Below are 19,116 nucleotides of genomic sequence, written 5' to 3' on the forward strand. Positions count from 1 at the left end.
TTCAACTGTTTCAATCGGTCAATTCTTTTGAGAGATATCGTTGAAGAAAAAATGGTAAAAAACGGCGTTTTTCGAAAACAACGGCATACATAAGTATTTACGAGCTAGAAGAGCTCGAAAATATATTCACAACAATGTTTTCGAGCTCAAAGAGGTCGAAAACGACGGGAAGTTTTGGGGCTGGCTCGCAGGGTCAACCGATAGACCGATTTTTTTTATCAATTTTGTTTATTTTATCCAGGATATTTCTCACTTCATCGTCTCCTCCTTGTAAATAATAACGTGGAATCTAATTATATAAAAAAAAATGTATGCACACGGAAAAAAACTATCTTGGCTGAATATAAATTTTGTTGAGTCAAGAAACATTTTGGGTCAAAGAAGGAAGGCCAGAATTTTATTCGATAAAGTATTAAATTTACTTGAATTTTAAATCTTACGTCAGTACATCGTTTCTTCAGTCGAAAACACTTGTACGATTGAATGGAAATACTTCTTCATTAATTCAAGATACTTGATGTTCTTATTTAAAGAAAAATTTTGTCCATTCAAGATTGGTTATTTACTTATATTAAGAATGAATTTATTCATTCGAAGTTAATACATTTATTAAGGTGAATAGTTTTTTTTTTAAAGCAAGAACCTTAATTTACTTCATTTAATAACAATATTTTTTGATTGAAGAGAATAAATTCGTTCTGCTAACAAAATTCTGTTCTCCTGTTGGTAATGTAGTTTCTCCAGGCAAACGGTGTGACCGATTTGAGCACAGAGTAAATTTTCTTAGCCGAAGAAAATGATGTTAAGGAATGAATTCTAACTTACTCTCTCTTTCTCGCTCTAGCACCGTAAATGAATACCGAGTCTACATTTTTTATTGAGACAAATTTTAATTAAATAATTAAATTATACTATTATAATCAATTAATTGATTTATATAATTAAATAATATTGAATGAATTTGAAATTCTTTTCTAACCGAATTTTGTTTTTATTAAAAATTTTACTATTTTTATATCGAAATTATTTTATGAAAGATTCATATAATCTGTTCAGCATTATGCTAAAACGTAAAATTTTTTTAAATTATTGGCGATAAAATTTTTTTTTAAATTCTGTATTTAAGATTGAAAAATATGACTGACCGTAAGACCAGTGAGGCTTAATAGATGTGGAAAAAGTAAACGTAGCCTGACAATGGCTTAGTTGGTAAAGTTCTCACGCTACACCGAATCGTTTTGGATTTGATTTCTGCGATAATTGTTTTTCTAAATTTGTTACAATAATGTAGCTCATTAAGAAACTTTCCTATTCCTTATAAATGCCTCTGATCAAGTATTTATCTGCTTCATAGCATTGTTGATAATATTCAAACCGGAAAATAATTTTTTAGATGAAAAATAAAAAGTTTTTTAGCTCAATAAATTTGTTTACTCAACTGAAGAAATTTATTTCTTAACTGAAATTATTTTTTTGTTTGCGACAAAAAAAATTTCTTGGCCCAAGAAAATTTTTTCTTGATTCATAAAATTATTTTTCTTAGCTCAAAAACATTTTCGTTTTAACTCAAGACATTTTTTCTTAACATAACAAGATAAAAGCATTTTGGAGCAAGAGACGCGATTTTCTTGAACGGTGAATATTTTTTTTAAACAAAATAAAAACACATTCGAGCGAGAATTTACATTTTCTTAAAAGAAGATTATTTTCTAGGAACAAAATAAAAAACATTTTGGAGCGAGAAACTAAATTTTCTTAAAAGAAGAACATTTTCTTGAGAGAAAATAAAAACATTTTGGAGCAAGTAACTAAATTTTCTTGAGAACATTTTCATGAGACAAAATGAAAACATTTTGGAGCAAGAGACTGGATTTTCTTGAGAGAAGAATATTTTCTATGATAAAGATCGAATCAATTACATCAAGAAATTGAATTTTCTCGAAAAAAAAAAAATTATTTTGAAACAAGAGAAGCTTCTCAAACCAAAATGTAAATTCATTAAAGCAACAAAAAACAATTCTTAAAGAAAGAAACTTTTCTGAAAACAAGAAATGATCTTTTTCTTCATTCAAGAATAAAATTATGAAGAAAATATTTTACTTGAACCAAGTAAATCTTTTTTTCTGCGTATTCAAAATTCAAAATTTTACTATTTTTCCAATTTTTCAACTTTATTTTTTTTAAATCTCGAAAACTATGATAGATACAGAAATGGCCTTGGTTTTGTTTTAAAGGGAACACTTGGGACTATTGAAAAAAAAAAAATTTGAAAAATGAAAAAGGTTTCGAATTTTCAAAAACCGTCAAAATCGTATGGCAACACGAAATTGTGGGTTCAAATTTTTTACTACACTACCATTAAACAATCTTAAGAGAACCTGAAAATTCAGCGAGGTGTTTTTTTTTTTTGTTTCAAAATTATAAATTTTTGAATTTCGGCAAAAAAAAATTTTTTTTTTTCACCCCTGAGTCTAGAATAGTTAATAAAAAATCTCATTATGTGTAAGAGAAAGTTTGTACGATGTAGAACAAGAAACGTAAAAAGCATGCAAAACATGACTATAAGAGTATAGATTGGAGCAATTGATGAGAAAACTCTCATATCGGTTCATTTCATTTGAGTGCAATGAAATTGTTAGTTAAACTATTAATGCATCAATTATCGGTTGCATGCGTTCCACGTTTATCGTTTTAGATCTTACAAGTATTTTCATATCTATTAAAACTCACAATCATAAATTTTCAGGAATATCTGTAAAAAGTTTGGAATCTATATGTAGTTTTAAATCTTCATAAGCCTCGGGAATATTATTTTACAGTTGTGAGTCTGTTTTAAAAACATGATATATTAAAACACTTTTTTATTTCGATCATTATTTTCTGTTTTTCAATATTATGTGTATGAAATTTTGAAATCGATTTTGAATACTTTGATAACACCTAATTGTATCTGAAATAGAAAATTGTTACATCTATTTACCAGTAATCTATCAAACTAGTTAATTGTTTTTGCTTTATTTCTGAAAAATCAAATTAAGAAGCAAGCAAAAATCATGTATCAGATCCTGACTAAATTTTAATTCATATTATTTATTATTCCATTAAATAAGAATTAAATATTTCCCAGGTAGACATCATTGGAAAATTTATAGACCCCTTGTGATGTCACTGTTCGACTCTCATAGTTTTTAAATTTTGATTGAAGGGTTTAAATTTAAATAATGCAAAATTCAAAATGAATTTAAGTGTATTTTTAAATAAAACATTAAAGTTTAAGTCAGTCGGTTGTTATGTCCGCCGCTTAAATTTAAATTGATTATCCGGGATTTCTCCCTTTGGTAGCGAAAGAAAACTTTAGACGAGCGATTTGGAGGTTGCAGACAACATTAAAGAATACGAGGAAGAGGTATCTTCCTATAATTTATTGTTTATGGTGGATCTTTTACAAAGTAAGAACCCAAACGTCTCTGAAGAGACTGGTGATCTCGTGTTGAACCAGTTATCTTATGAAAGAGTAGAATGTAAATCTATCACCTACCTTTCGATGTTTCTTTCTTTCTAGTCACGGCGAGTTAGATTTCTCCAGAACGTTGCAGCTCACTCAGCTTCCTCCTGTAGGATTTAGTTGGATGGGCGCGGCTGGGGTAGTAGGATGTAAACTTATGTGCTACTCTCGAATGAAACTCGGAAGGCTGAACTTAGGATTTTTGGCTTTTTATTACTGATTTAGCTACAATTCACTTGTACACTGAATCCTTTACACAATTTTTAAACAATTGATATTTTTAGAATATAGATTATTCACGGATATTTTTATAAGATTTTTTTTTTATGTTTAATGCGTCCTTTTTACACACCCTAAAAGTGATTTTATGCGCAAAATAACTCAGCCCGAGATGGAATCGCAAATTCACGTGATTTGCGTCACTATTTCAATCGGACAAGAAGTTTCTATTAATCTTTGAGGATTTTTAATAGATAAAGAGGTCGATTATTGCTTTTTTAACGCCTAAGCGGAATCCTGCAATAATTGACTGCAAAAAGATGTAAATTTTAGAATGCCTTATTGATTATTCAACGCCGAAGCGGATTCCTGCAATAAAGTTTAAATAGAAAATATTAAAGATCGTCTTATTGACTTTTCAACGCCTGGGGTAGAATCCTGCAATAAGAGTGCACGAAAGTTCGAAGTTCGAATATTCGCGGACCGTAAGTTAGATGAACCGACTAGCCAAGAGCTATGGGTGCTCAGGCATTTTATAAACTTTGATTTCGCGATTGATGGGGAATTTTTAATTATTGTCATTGGTGGAAGGTGACGACAGTATATTAATTGTTCGTTCGTCTTATTAGACGCAGTTATCCTCCCACTATTCTTTGTCGGATAAAAGGTGGAAAAGAAAACTGACGCTGCGTTTTCGCGCGCTTTTGAAAAGAAGAGCTCTGTAATAATTATTTTTAAATAATTATTAAAATATATAGAAAAAAAAAAAATTATTTGGAAATAACAATCGCCCGGAAAGTAAGAGGGTTGCAAAACTCTCTTGCTTTCCTAAACATATGTCCCCTCTTTTGCAAAAGCTTGCGACAACGCTTACAATTCCAAAATGTCTTAGAACTAGGAGATTATATAATTATATAAAATATGGAAGATTATTCTTGGTTTTCTGATCTTTCTAAACATATAGATATCTATAAATATATATATATATATATATATGTATATATATATATATATATATATATATATATATATATATATATATTAGGTGTACAAAAAAGTTCTACCCGTTTTTTGTCAAAAAAAAAAATATATTTAAAAATTTTAAATAAAATACAAATTTTAATCAAAATAACCACCATCAGCATCTACTACCCTTTGCCAACGCTCAGGCAACTGATGGATCCCACGGCGATAAAAGACTTGATCTTTTGTCGAAATGAAATCATCTATTGTTTTTTGCATTTCGTTTTCATTTTGTAAGTGTTTGTCAGCCAAGTAATTTTGCAATGAACGGAATAGGTGAAAATCACACGGTGCAAGGTCTGGTGAATACGCCGGGTGCGGTAAAACTTCCCACTGTAAATCATTTATAGTGTGGTGGACGATTGAACTTCTATGAGGCCTGGCGTTATCATGCTGCAGTATCACTGGTCGAGGTTTTTGTCCCGCAAATCGTCTTTTACTGTTGATTTCATCTGCTAATTTTTTTAATTGACAACTGTAGCGTTTTCCAGTAACGGTTTCTCCTGGTTTGAGTAACTCATAATATAGCACGCCCCACTCATCCCACCAAATACAAAGCAATATTTTTTTCCCAAAAACATTACGTTTTGGTGTTGATGTCGTTGGTTGTCCTGAGTCTACCCAATGTTTTCGACGTTTAGGATTCTCATAGTAAACCCACTTTTCGTCCCCTGTTACAAGTTTCCACAAAAAACTTTTTTTTTTTAGGTCGTGAAAGCAACGACAGGCAGGTGTCAACTCGTCTCTCTCGTTGTTCTGGAGTTAATTCATGAGGTACCCATTTTCCTTCTTTTTGAATCTTACCTAAAGCATGTAATCTTTCAGAAATAGCTTGTTGAGTAACGTTTCACTTTTTCGCAAGTTCTTGTTGTGTTTGTGCAGAATCTTGATTCAGTAATTCTTCCAATTTCTCGTCACTGATTGTTGAAGGTCTTCCAGAGCGTGGTTTATCATTTAAATTAAAATCTCCGTTTGTGAATTTCCGAAACCATCTTCGACAAGTACTGTCATCAATAACACTGTCACCATAAGTTGCACAGATTATTCTTTGAGCTTCAGCAGCACTTTTTCCTTGATGAAATTCATATAAAAGACAATGGCGGATATGCTCATTACTTACTTCCATTTTTAACTTAATAAAAAAATATATATATCGAAGATTAATATACTAAAAGTTTGATGAATTGAAAGAGTACAAACAGCTGTGCATGTACATATACGTATTCATAGCTAACCTATAAATAGCTGTTAGATAACTCCATCTTTGAAAAACGGGTAGAACTTTTTTGTACACCTAATAGATTCCACTTGATGATAGGTGAGAAGGGGAAGTGTAACTCCATGACGTTTGTGTTTTGGGTGCTATTTCCTGAGGAGCAATAGCTGGTGCTAGTTGTGGTAAAATTTGGTACCATGCGTTATTTATATTGTACATTGCAGGCGCGAAAGAGCTGTAATCCATTTACATACCGGTTTTAACGAGTAAATGAGTTCGTGGAAGCATAAAGAATTTTTCTTCTCCCCGAGTTATTGGTAGCTCCTGGTAGCATTTGTCTATCTTACGTGTTTGTACCTCGACAGGCACACACTTTATTAGTCTAATGACTTCACCTGCTACATTTGCCATATAGCCGGGTTCTTTTATAAAGTGAAATGCAAATTCTGCCGGTGATAAAGCTGCTAACGCTAATGAATTATGTAAAATTGATTTTTCCAATTCGTATTGTTGTGTGATGACGTCATTGTACATAGTTACTATCTCGTTTTTTAAATGTTCTTCTAAATATACTACTTTTGAGTTTACATAAGCGAAAATGTCCATGTCCGTAGGTGTCAACGTTGTCTTTTCGGCAAAGAAATTATTGTCGGGGCTGTCAACAATGAAAAGTTTGGGGTGTTCGGTCTTAATCAATTTGTGTCCACACGTTGGAATAAAGCCCCTAACTGAAAGGGCAAATGTTATTTGGTTAGTTGTCACCGTATAAATTTCTTCGCCGTAGTCTTTAATTGAATTGTCTTTAACTTTTAAGGCGTTGCCTTCGTATATTACTTTAAATCGGACGAGTTCGCATGTATCTCTTTTTATTATTTCCCAATATGTATTCCCTCCATCGATGTCCATACAGTTCTCCATAAGTTTTAATTACACCTTTATGTCCGGCTATTGAAGTTTCGTGATTTTCGGCTATTATTTTTTCTCTTTCCTCTACTGGAGGTATTATTATTTCATCTTTGCAAATAATTATTTTTATATCGCTACCTTTGAAAATTTTAGCAATAACATTTTTAATTTTCGTCCAAATTGTTTTTGATTAATTGCTTCTACCTTGAGAAATACTAACTGATTTTATTTTTGATTTTTCCATATATTACTTTAAATTTTTGAAAGCTTTACGCTAATCTTTTTCAGTTGGTGTATCTCGACTATCACTTTGAGTTACCAACGCGAGTACTTTCTTTTTAGATGTTCCCATTTTGATTACTTGACCTGTTTTATAATTAGTTAAAGGGCTTGATTTTAAATATCCTGACACTAAAAACTGTTTCCCGATTTCGCTTGATACGGTACCATCGGCGTTAATGAAACATAAATAACAATTTTTCTGCATTTCTAAGTTATCTCTTGTTTCGTATACGTTCTCGTTACTGTAGTCGTTTGAACTATTTAAAATTATAGATATATTACCGTCAGAGTCTATTTCCTCGTTAGATAAATTGTCGTTTGCTATTATGATCGCATTGTCGTTTGATTTGTTTTGATTTCTGTCTGAATTTAATTGTGTCGAATTTCGTCGTATGTCTATTTCATTATCAGATGAGTTTATCTGTTCGATTTGGTCAAAGTTTTGGTCATTAAATGAATTTATTTGTTCTATCTGTTCGAAATTTTCGTCGTCAGCTGAATTTATCTGTTGATCGAAGTTCAGGTCGTTGAATGAATTTATTCGTTCAGGCGATTTTGAATTTCGATCAACAGGTAAATTTAGTGTAGGGTTTTGTGATTCTCTACGTGATGTAGTTTGTTGTGAATTTTCTGGGCTTGTATTTTCGTTTATTATTGACAATCTATCATTAGTTCGTTTATTATTTAAATTTTGTTGACGTTTAATTGCTTTTAGAGTAACCATTATGTTTGGTAATTTGGGTTGTGAATTTTTATTATTTGGCTTTTTCGTTTTATTTTTAAAATTTTTCGCAAGATGTTATATTAGTAGTTACTAAGGTATTCTCACCGCCGCTATTGTTCTCGAACAATGGTGTCTGGGGCCCTCGTCCCCCTCGGGGTGAGGGGGACTGGGCCAGACGCCATCGATCGGAAAAGCGTGCGTGGGAGAACCTGTGCTACTGAAAGATTATCGATGACGCACAACTCAGCAATGTGCAGCCGGTGGATCGGTCTAATCCTCTATGGTATTTCCGATAACGGAAATAAACTTATACGCGAGACTGCACGAAAAATTAATTATAATTTTTTATCACAGCTCGCGAAAACTTTTATCACTATTCGATTCACACTAAAGGTCCCTCGAATCAACACTGATGCGGCATAACTTCCATAAGATGTCTAGCAATGCACTAGCGGTGATAAAAGAATAAAAATTGCACAATGATAAAAAAATCACTGCACTAAATAATTCAAAAATAAATTCAAAAATAACAAAAATAACTGTGGATAAAAATCACGGTCTCCGGTTAATCGGGAACGCGACAAAATATTCGCGGCAAAACGACACGAGAACTCGCGAGAGTTTTACAAACTGTGTAATGCACGTGTTCGACGCTCCCCTTAAAAAGAGATCACGTCAGGGTCACCAATTTAGTAGTTAAGGGCAAAATTTAATTATATTAAAATAAATTATTTGAACCAACCAATAATGATAAATAAATGTTTTATTTATCTAACGTAATTAACACAGTAAAAGAAAAGAATACAAAGTGGAAATTCTTGAATGCGTGCTCACAGCTCAGCGGTGTATCTTGTAATACTTAATATGTAATGTCTCTACGAATGAGGTAAAGACGGAATACGAAAAAATCGATCTTCGGCGTAGATTGACGAAATCGATCGATCGTAATTATTGTAGCAACGCGCCATATCTATATGGGGCATTCCACGCCAAATCGGACGATTTCAAGAATTTTAATTTTTAATTTCCGTTATTTTTTCATATTTTTTAGAATTCATAAAAAATTATTACGTGTGGGAGCATACACACATACACCCACATGCACAATATTACATGTATAACGATATTGTAACTTATTTATAATAAGAGAAATTTATAGCTATTTTATAAATTTTCTTTATGAATATTTACTTTTATTTGTTTATATGAATTTTATTTATTTAGATTTTTTTAGTTTACTTATTTACTTATATAAAATTTTATATCTGTTTGCATGAATCTTTTCTTATGTAAATTCTATGAGTTAATTTATTTGTTCATATAAAATTTTATATTTTTGTTTCTCATAATTTTTACTTCTTTTAATTTTATTAATTTATTTAATTATTTATATAAAATTGTCATTGAATGGCGTCCCGCATATTCATGTACGTATTTTTATAAATTTACTCATGTAAATATTATTTAATTTATTTATTTGGTTGATCATTATTATTCATTTTGATATTATTTATTTAAATAATTCTTTTATTAATTTTTTTCATGTAAAAATTATTTATTTAAATTTCCTTTAAGTAAAATTTATTTTTCATATTATTTATGTGAATGTTTTGTGTTAGAAGTCCTTTGTTTAAATTTATTTCATTTAAAATTATTCATTCGAATATTCTGGACAACGTGTCATTAAATTCATTTCTTTGGGTATCTGTTTTACGTTTACGTGGGCACCGAAATATTATTATCTACAAAAGTGCACTTACAAATGTAAGGCTTATAAGATTATATACTTTGTTTATTTTATTTATTTAAAAATGAGTCATTGTTGGACTTTCAATTTTTCTTTTAAAATATTTTAAGTACACTTTTGTTGATAAATATTTTTTTGTTAATTCCTAAAAAATTGTTTCCAGATGGTCTTTGGACCTTCATTCTATTGTGACCCGAGGGGTCATTAGAAATTCATTTTGTTGTTTGTTCTAGTATTTTTTTACGTGCGTCAGAGCAACACTGATTTGCTAATTCTAAAACTTTTTTTTCTACAACTAAATTATTTCTTATCGCTCTAGAATTATTAAAGAAAAATGAAATTTGGTCGCCACGTAATTTTAATATGAAAATAAAATTTAATATAAAAAGTTCAACATCTGAGCTGGGCGTAACAATATCGTTCGAACCAATGATAAAAAAAATCTCAAAATTTAAGAGGATGAGACTTTTGATGAGAACTAAAAAATATAAAAAAAACGGAAATTAAAAATTTAAATTCTTAAAACCGTCTGATTTGGCGTGGAATGCCCCATATATTTTTGCACACCTCAAACTTGAATGTGTTTTTTCCATTTTTATTTACCTAATTTTTTAATTCTTTTGACAACGGTTTCTTTTGAACGAATGAACCGATTTTGATGGTTGAGGTGGCATTTGACGCGGCTTATAAAGTTTCAGAGCCCAGTTGATTTTGGAATCAATCCATCGAGCACATTACAAGTTTTCGAAAAAACACATTTTTTAAAAAATATTATTTTTGAAATATCTCTGAACGAGCCCTACCGATCAAGATCAACTTACAGCTCTTAGATATTGATAAGCCGCGTCGAATGCCACCTTGATGATTGAAATCGGTTCATCCGTTGAAAAGTTATAGATATTTACATAGTTACGTACGTACGCACATACATAAAGACATTTGGACATCATCTCGGAATTAGTCAGAAGAGCTCTCTAGAACCTCATAACGTCAAGATCTATTAGAAATTCGATTTTCAAAAATCGGATCAAAATCAATAACTTCCCGAACTTTTGAAAATTTCCAATTTTTTTAGCGGAAAGTTAAAAATTTATCATCGACGTCCTGTAAGCTATGGTAAAAAAATCTGTAGTACAGATATCTCGAGAACTACTTAAAAAACTCTTACTCTTAACTTTTTTTGCACGACTCTTAATGCGAAGCATTAGAGTGTGCTTTACGATTGAAAAATTAGGTTTGCCTCTTTTTCGCGACTGTTTATACTGTTTTACTCTTGCTAAACCACGGAGCTCAACCAAGTTACACATCATCGGATAGAGAATTTCATAAGGATTAATTTTATTACTTATAAAGACTAATTTAATGTATTAAATAACTAAAAACACATCAAAATGTAAAATTTTCCTGTCAAGCAGTAAAAAATGTGTCCGTAACAAAAACGCGAGAACAAAGCCATTATTTGGATCACTTTTTTAACTTCCCGTTAAGAAAATCGATGATTTTCAAAAATTTCGGGAAGTTATGGTTTTCACCCCGATTTGCGAAAATCGAAATTTCATCAGATGTCAACGTTTTGAGGTCTTAGGAAGCTATTCTGACTGTTTTTAGAATTATGTCCGAGTGCCTGTAGATAATTTGTGTTGTAGATAATTAGTATATATGTATGTTTGTATTGTAGATATTTCGCACAAATTATTATGAATAAAGCTTTTTGATAATCCGCATTATTTTCTAGTTATTTTTATTTCGATGTCAAGCTCTCAAAATAAATCAGAAAACTATTTTTTTACGAGCTTGACATTGAAATGAAAATTACTAGAGAACATTGCGGAATTCCGAGAAGCTTTATTCGTAATGATTTATCAGAAATACAATTACCTACAAAAAAGTTCTTATGAAATTTCGTGATAAGTCTAATAGTTTCACCAGAAAAGTCAAGAAATTTCAAAATTCACTAGAAATTTGATTTCAAGCTCTAACAACTTTTGAATAGATAGATTTATCAAACAATGATTAGAGACCTTTTTTGTAGAGCGTTTAATTTCCAACAATAATATTTATTGCACATAAAAATCTATTGGTTGGTGTAAAATTAGCGAATGTACTAAATGGATTTGGTTTCGGCGTGAAGAATTAAACAATTAAAAATTACACAGCATTTATCAAGAAATAAATTAGATATTTATTTACACTTATTTACACCTTAAATTGTAAGAACTTATGCTTAATAGCGAATGCGACAAAAACAGACATGCGATAGCGAATGCAACTTTGGTGATAAGATTCACGTATATAAAAGACACGTGGCTGAGTACGGTTAAATTCACGGAAATTAATATAGATACTAATTACACGAGAATAACAATTTATTTACTCTCAATAAATAGCAGCCTTGATTTACTGACTAAATATCGAGAGAAATAAACGAGCGGTTTAGTTTGATATCACAAAAGAATTAATAATAGCAAAGCGGTTCCAAGAGCACGAGGTTGCAAGTAGCAAAGCACGTTGTAGAATATTAAAGATGGTAGCGTCGTTGAGTCGTCGAGAAGCTTGGTGTCAACGTGGCAGCCTTGCTGCATACAACGAATTTTCCCATTGGCTTAAAAGCGCGCCAACAGAAAGCAGTTGATAGCGAACTCTCTCATTGGCTGACCAATGTAAAACGAATTATGTGATTAGCTAGCTTGTAGCGGGTTCTCAAGGCGTCTTGACACGGTCCTGAGTTAGAAATTGTATGTACCGGGCCCAAATAGCGAGTGACCCGGCACTATTCTGACCTTCAGTCAGTAGCGAGCTCGGCAACTCCCGAACCGAGCGGAAATGCACGAAGCTTGATTCAAATTAGTCAAGCTCGTGACTGAACAGTTGGTTTGTGAGTTAGAAAATTAAAAAAAAAAAAGTTTCCCGTGTTATTTATATGGAAAATAGATAAATGGATCTAGGTAGACCTTAATATTAATATTAAGAGCTCGGATTGGTACCAAAATTTTTAATTTCAGGTATACTTTCAATTTTTGGATACCATAAAAAAAATTTTTAAAACTGTTTTTTTTTTTTAACTTCCCGCTTAGAAAATCGATGATTTTCAAAAATTTCGGGAAGTTGTTGCTTTCACCCCGATTTTCAAAAATCGAGTTTTCATCAGATGTCGACGTTTTGAGGTCCTAGGAAGCTATTCTGACTATTTTTAGAATGATGTCCGAGTGTCTGTATGTGTGTGTGTGTGTGTGTGTGTGTGGGTGTGTGTGTGTGTGTGTGTGTGTGTGTGTGTGTGTGTGTATGTATGTTTGTAAACTCTTTATAACTTTTTAACTAATAAACCGATTTGGATGGTTAAGGCGGTAATCGAAAGAGTTTTTTGGCCATCAACTTTTCTAAAAATTTCAGATCATTTGACTAAGTAGACTCGAAGATATTGGCCAATTACGAAAAAAAAAAAATTTTTTTTTTCTAGTTTTTTATTGATTTCTCGAAAACGACTTATACGATCGACTTCAAAATCTAGTCAGCTCTAGAAATCAATAAAACGCGTCGATTGCCACCTCGAACATCTAAATCAAATAATTCGTTCGAGAGTTATCGTTGGAGAAAGAAATGGTAAAAAATAGTTTTTTGCGAATATCTTTGAAACAACTCAACCAAACAATCCAAAAATCTAATCAGCTTTAGAATTTATTAAAACGCGTCGATTGCCACCTCAACCATCAAAATCGGATAATTTTTCTAAGAGATATCGCGGGAAAAAGAAACGATAAATACCAGTTTTTTGCGAATATCTGTGAAACAACTGAACTAAACAATTTTAAAATCTGATCAACTTTAGAATCAATTAAAACGCATCGATTTCCACCTCAACCATTAAAATTGGGTCATTCGTCTAAGAAGTATCGTGAAAATAAGAAATGATGAAAAACAATTTTTTGCAAATATCTCTGAAATAACTGAACTAAATAATTTCAAAATCTGATCAGCTTAAGATTTTATCAAAACGGGTCAATTGCTACTTCAAACGTAAAGATCAGATCATTTTTCTAAGAAATATCGTTTAAGAAAGAAATGATAAAAACCGTTTTTTTTTTTACAAATATCTATAAAACGACTGAACCAGTTGATACTACAATCTATTTAGCTCTCAAACTCAATAAAAACAAATCGATTACCAAATCAAATGTTGAAATTAATTAATTAAGCTTGAGTTAACTCTTCGTCACTCGCTCAATGAAAGCGACACCACCTCCCAGACAGCATTTAAGTCGGAATAACTACTATACGACGTCTTTTTGAAAACGTCCTCAAAAATTATTATAATGACTTTTAAAAAATGTTATTTTTAAGAACTCTTAATTGAAAATTCTTGAAGAATCTGTAAATAAGACGTCAGTTTTGTGGCGACTAAATGTATTCTTTTTGAAACTTCTTTATGAAATCAAAATTAGAAACTCCTTAAAAACGTCATGATAAATTCATACTGAAGTCTTATTTGCACAGTCAGAAAAAAGAACTCTTTAAGAACTCTTTTTAAAGACATCTTACTGAGTTTGCTAGGTGGCTCATTCGACATCTTGAGAACTTCTTAAAAACTTTGTTAAAATGTTGATAAGACGTCAAAATTATAAATAGGAATTTATTCAGAACTCATCGAGACGTCATTTTGCTATCTGGGCTGTTCTATGTTTTAATTTTTGTTTTTTTCTCATAATTTTAACGATAAGTAAATTTGAAAATATAAACATAAAATTTTTTCTGTCCATGTTTTGAAGTCAATTTACATTCTAATTCAAGTAGTAAATTTACATCAAATTGTATAGCAAGTTATATACAAATCGTCGTTAAAAACGGAAAAGTCCAAAGTCGACGGATATTAGACGAAAAATTCAAGGAAGATTTTGTAAGTAAACTTTTGCTAAAGCAACCTGTGATATTAGAGTGCTATCTGGATAAACTTGAATATATGATAACAATTCTACTCATCAGAGGCGCATCAATCGGTATACTAAAACCTAATCTTTTATAGAAATTTCCTTTCTATGCAACTCTCATTAATTAAAGATTAATACGTTAAACTAATTATTATTCACATAACATAAAACTTATCTGATAATACTAAAGTAAAAAATATTGTGATTACGATACTAATATTATAATTATTTTAACTTCCTGCTAAGAAAATCGACGATTTTCAAAAATTTCGGGAAGTTATTGTTTTCACCCCGATTTTCGAAAATCGAGTTTTCATCAGATGTCGACGTTTTAAGGTCCTAGGAAGCTATTCTGACTATTTTCAGAATGATGTCCGAGTGTGTGTATGTATATGTGTGTGTGTGTCTATGTATGGAAACTCTTTGTAACTTTTGAACTAATGAATCGATTTGGATGGTTGAGGTGGCAATCGAAAGAGCTTGTTGGCCTTCAACTTTCCTGAAAATTTCAGATTATTTGATCGAATAGACTCGAAAATATTGGCGAATTACGACAAAAAAAAAAATTTTTTTTTTTAGTTTTTTATTGATTTCACAAAAACGACTTATACGATCGACTTCAAAATCTAATCAGCTCTAGTACTCAATAAAACGCGTCGATTGCCACCTCAAACATCAAAATCGGATTATTCGTTCGAGAGTTATCGCGGGAGAAAGAAATGGTGAAAAACGGTTTTTTCTAAATATTTTCGAAACGACTGACGTGATCGATTTTTAAATTTTAATCAGCTCTAGAACTCAATAAAACGCGCCGATTGCCACGTCAACTATCAAAATCGATTGATTATTTCGAAAGATATCGGCGTTGAAAAGTTAAAAAAATAACATTTTATGTTATTTTTTCCGGATAAATCAAAATATAACGTACTAAAATGTGCCTGATATCATACCAACTCATCTTTTTTATGGTTTTTTTTTGATCATATAATGTCATCGAATTCTGTTTTTAGTTTAAATCATATTATCAACAAAAAAATCGATAAAACGTAGTTTTTAATATTTTTATCGGATATTTCATATTTTATTGTTTCTTACATGAGTCAAAATTTATTTAAATCTTGATTTTGATCCCCGACATTGATTTTTGCCTCAATACACTTATTTTACTGAACAAAATCAGGAACTAAATTTTAAAAACCGCTTCATTGATGATTTTCGATTCTTAAATTTTCAAACTTCAGCATAACAGGTAACTTGTTAGAGCTTGAAAAGATCATAAAAAAACAATGGAATGTGATAGCATTTTCGAGCTCGAAGAGCTCGAAAATATATCTACACTAATGTTTTCGAGCTCTGTGAGGTCGAAAACAGCGGGAAGTTTTGGGGCTGGCCCGCAGGGTCAACCGACAGACCGATTTTTTTTTTTTGGAACTCCTTAATATACATATTAGTGGGCCAAAAAAACGAACTAATTTTTCGTTCTTCAGTTACCGTGAAGAGATCATCAAAGACAATGAAAAAAAATTCTGGTAAAGTTTGATCTGTCAATATCAATATTAAGAGGTGCCTCATTGTGAATTCTGATTTTCCATCTAAATAACGTGGGAAAACTTTTTAATTTGGAATTTTTTACGTCGACAATAGCTCATTGTACAGATAAAACCAAGGATATAGTTTCCTAAAATATTTAATGCTCCACAATAAACGTCTCTTCTCTTTTTTTGATAAATCCATTTGTTCAATACTTATTGGAGCTCGAAGTCAAGCTATAGTAAGTTCCGAGATCTTTTTACTTTTCCAGCGAAATTATTAGTCGTATTACAAAATGTGATAGGATCTTCTTTGTAGACAATTTTCTTTCCTACAAATTATTTCTTGCAAAATTTGTTCATATTTCGTTATGTTTTCTAGTTATTCTCATTTCAATGCCGAGTTTTTGAAATCGATCAGAACTTCTTTTTCAATTATTGTAATTATTTTAATTTCAAATATATATTAATCTATTATTTTAATATTTTCATATATATATTTTTTATGTATTTTAAGATATATTTCTTATATTTTAACTATTAGTTTTTGATAAATTTTTTTCATGAGGTTGTTTAACGCAAGAATTTTCGTATGCTGCAACTAATAGAAACGAAGGTACTTAAATCAAGAGAAATATTTCTTGGAAGAAAAGATGTAGGGAAAGGCTGGGAGAAACGGGGTAGGGCAGGCAAAACGGGGTACCCCCGAAATTTTTTAAAAAAACAAAATTTTTTGTCTAAATGTTTTTTAAACATTCCAAAATCACTTTTGTAAATATCATTGAGCATTATTTAGAATCATTTTCGTTGAACTTTTCGAAAATCCAATGTTAGTCGAAAAATATTAATGACTTTTGTTTCATGGTAAGAAATATTAAATTTTTTCTTCTTTCTTTGTATCAAATAATCATGGAAAATATCATTTTTCTTCATGTAAATTACTTACAAAAAAATCGGTCTGTCGGTTGACCCTGCGGGCCAGCCCCAAAACTTCCCGCTGTTTTCGACCTCACAGAGCTCGAAAACATTAGTGTAGATATATTTTCAAGCTCTTCGAGCTCGAAAATGCTATCACATTCCATTGTTTTTTTATGATCTTTTCAAGCCCTAACAAGTTACCTGTTATGCTGAAGTTTGAAAATTTAAGAATCGAAAATCATCAATGAAGCGGTTTTTAAAATTTAGTTCCTGATTTTGTTCAGTAAAATAAGTGTATTGAGGCAGAAATCAATGTCGGGGATCAAAATCAAGATTTGAATAAATTTTGACTCATGTAAGAAACAATAAAATATGAAATGTCCGATAAAAATATTGAAAACTACGTTTTATCGATTTTTTTGTTGATAATATGATTTAAAGTAAAAACAGAGTTCGATGACATTATATGATCAAAAGAAACCATAAAAAAGATGAGTTGGTATGATATCAGGCACATTTTAGTACGTTATATTTTGATTTATCCGGAAAAAATAACATAGAATGTTATTTTTTTAACTTTTCAACGCCGATATCTTTCGAACTAATCAATCGATTTTGATAGTTGACGTGGCAATCGGCGCGTTTTATTGAGTTCTAGAGCTGATTAAAATTTAAAATCGATCACGTCAGTCGTTTCGAAAATATTTAGAAAAAACCGTTTTTCATAATTTCTTTCTCCCGCGATAACTCTCGAACGAATTATCCGATTTTGATGTTTGAGGTGGCAATCCACGCGTTTTATTGAAAACTAGAGCTGATTAGATTTTGAAGTCGAACGTATAAGTCGTTTTTGAGAAATCAATAAGAAACTAAAAAAAAAAATTTTTTTTTTTCGTAATTCGCCAATATTTTCGAGTCTATTCGATCAAATAATCTGAAATATCTAGGAAAGTTGAAGGCCAATAAGCTTTTTCGATTGCCACCTCAACCATCTAAATCGATTCATTAGTTCAAAAATTACAAAGAGTTTACATACACACACACACACACACACACAGACACACACACACACACACACACACACACACACACACGCACACACGCACACACACACATACATACAGTAGTGAGACAGGGGGGCACCCCCCCCCCCCCCCGATAACGCAGTACCCTTCCTTACCGACCGTTGCGGATACCTCCTGCCGATAACTAATCATATCTGCTGTCGGTAATCTGTATATATCTGTGGTCGATACGAGTATCGCTTGTCAGTAAAGTAGGTATTTATATTACCGACTGTTACCAATGTTGCTCGGCAGTCAATTATCATGCGTATGATGACAAAATACTGTCACACTATCATTAGAGCTGGTACCTTACCGTATACTAGCTCTGATGATAGCATGACATGTATTTATATGATGATCAATCTGAGGATTTATATATTCAAACAGGGGGTAGGACGAGCACTTGCGAGAAGCTCGATGTCACTACCATCTAGCGGTTTAGTTCTGCCCACACCCCTTTTTTTCAGCGGATAACATCATCCAGCGTGTCTGAACTCGCTTTTTATGAGGTATAGTGGGGGAAATGAAGCTGCGCAAATGCTTGAACATCATCTTCTGCGCTGTTGCTAAGCTCATATTTTAGACCAAGTGGGGGTAATATGAACCTGCGCAATAGCGTCTTTTACCCCGATTACATCATCTTCTGCGCCGTTAACCGTTACTAGGCTCATATTTCAATCCAAGTGGGGGAATATTGACCTGCGCAATTGCGTCTTTTTACCCTGATGACATCATTTTTTACGTCATACAACAAGCTCAAACTTGTTTTTGCTGTAACAAAGTGGGGGGAATAAAGAGTTGAGTGGGCGACTCCTGCAGCCATATGCATCAGTCTGCTTAAGTTTTTTGAAGCAAAAAGTGTATAACATAAGTGAAATTATCTCAAGTCTTCATCTGTATCAACAAAACTACTTCACAAGTAAGTACTATTTCTTATTCGAGCATATATCGATACTTCTCACATTTAATTCTATAACATGTTCTCCTTTATCTATCTTTTAGTGTCAAAATTCGATCTCTCAGCTATCAATGAAGTCAACTGTTTAGCAAATATTTTG

The 19,116-nt window shown here is 31.6% G+C and overlaps 1 protein-coding gene across 1 annotated transcript; it reads right to left on the minus strand.

Annotated features, from left to right (window-relative positions):
* Positions 1–7,143: 7,143 nt before the first annotated feature.
* LOC106693431 (putative uncharacterized protein DDB_G0284695) lies at positions 7,144–7,875 on the minus strand. Its single transcript, XM_014441065.1, has one exon. It carries the CDS (start codon positions 7,873–7,875, stop codon positions 7,144–7,146), a length of 732 nt encoding a protein of 243 aa, XP_014296551.1.
* Positions 7,876–19,116: the final 11,241 nt, after the last annotated feature.

Source organism: Microplitis demolitor, chromosome 8 (assembly GCF_026212275.2).
Source record: "Microplitis demolitor isolate Queensland-Clemson2020A chromosome 8, iyMicDemo2.1a, whole genome shotgun sequence".
Classification (NCBI taxonomy): domain Eukaryota; kingdom Metazoa; phylum Arthropoda; class Insecta; order Hymenoptera; family Braconidae; genus Microplitis; species Microplitis demolitor.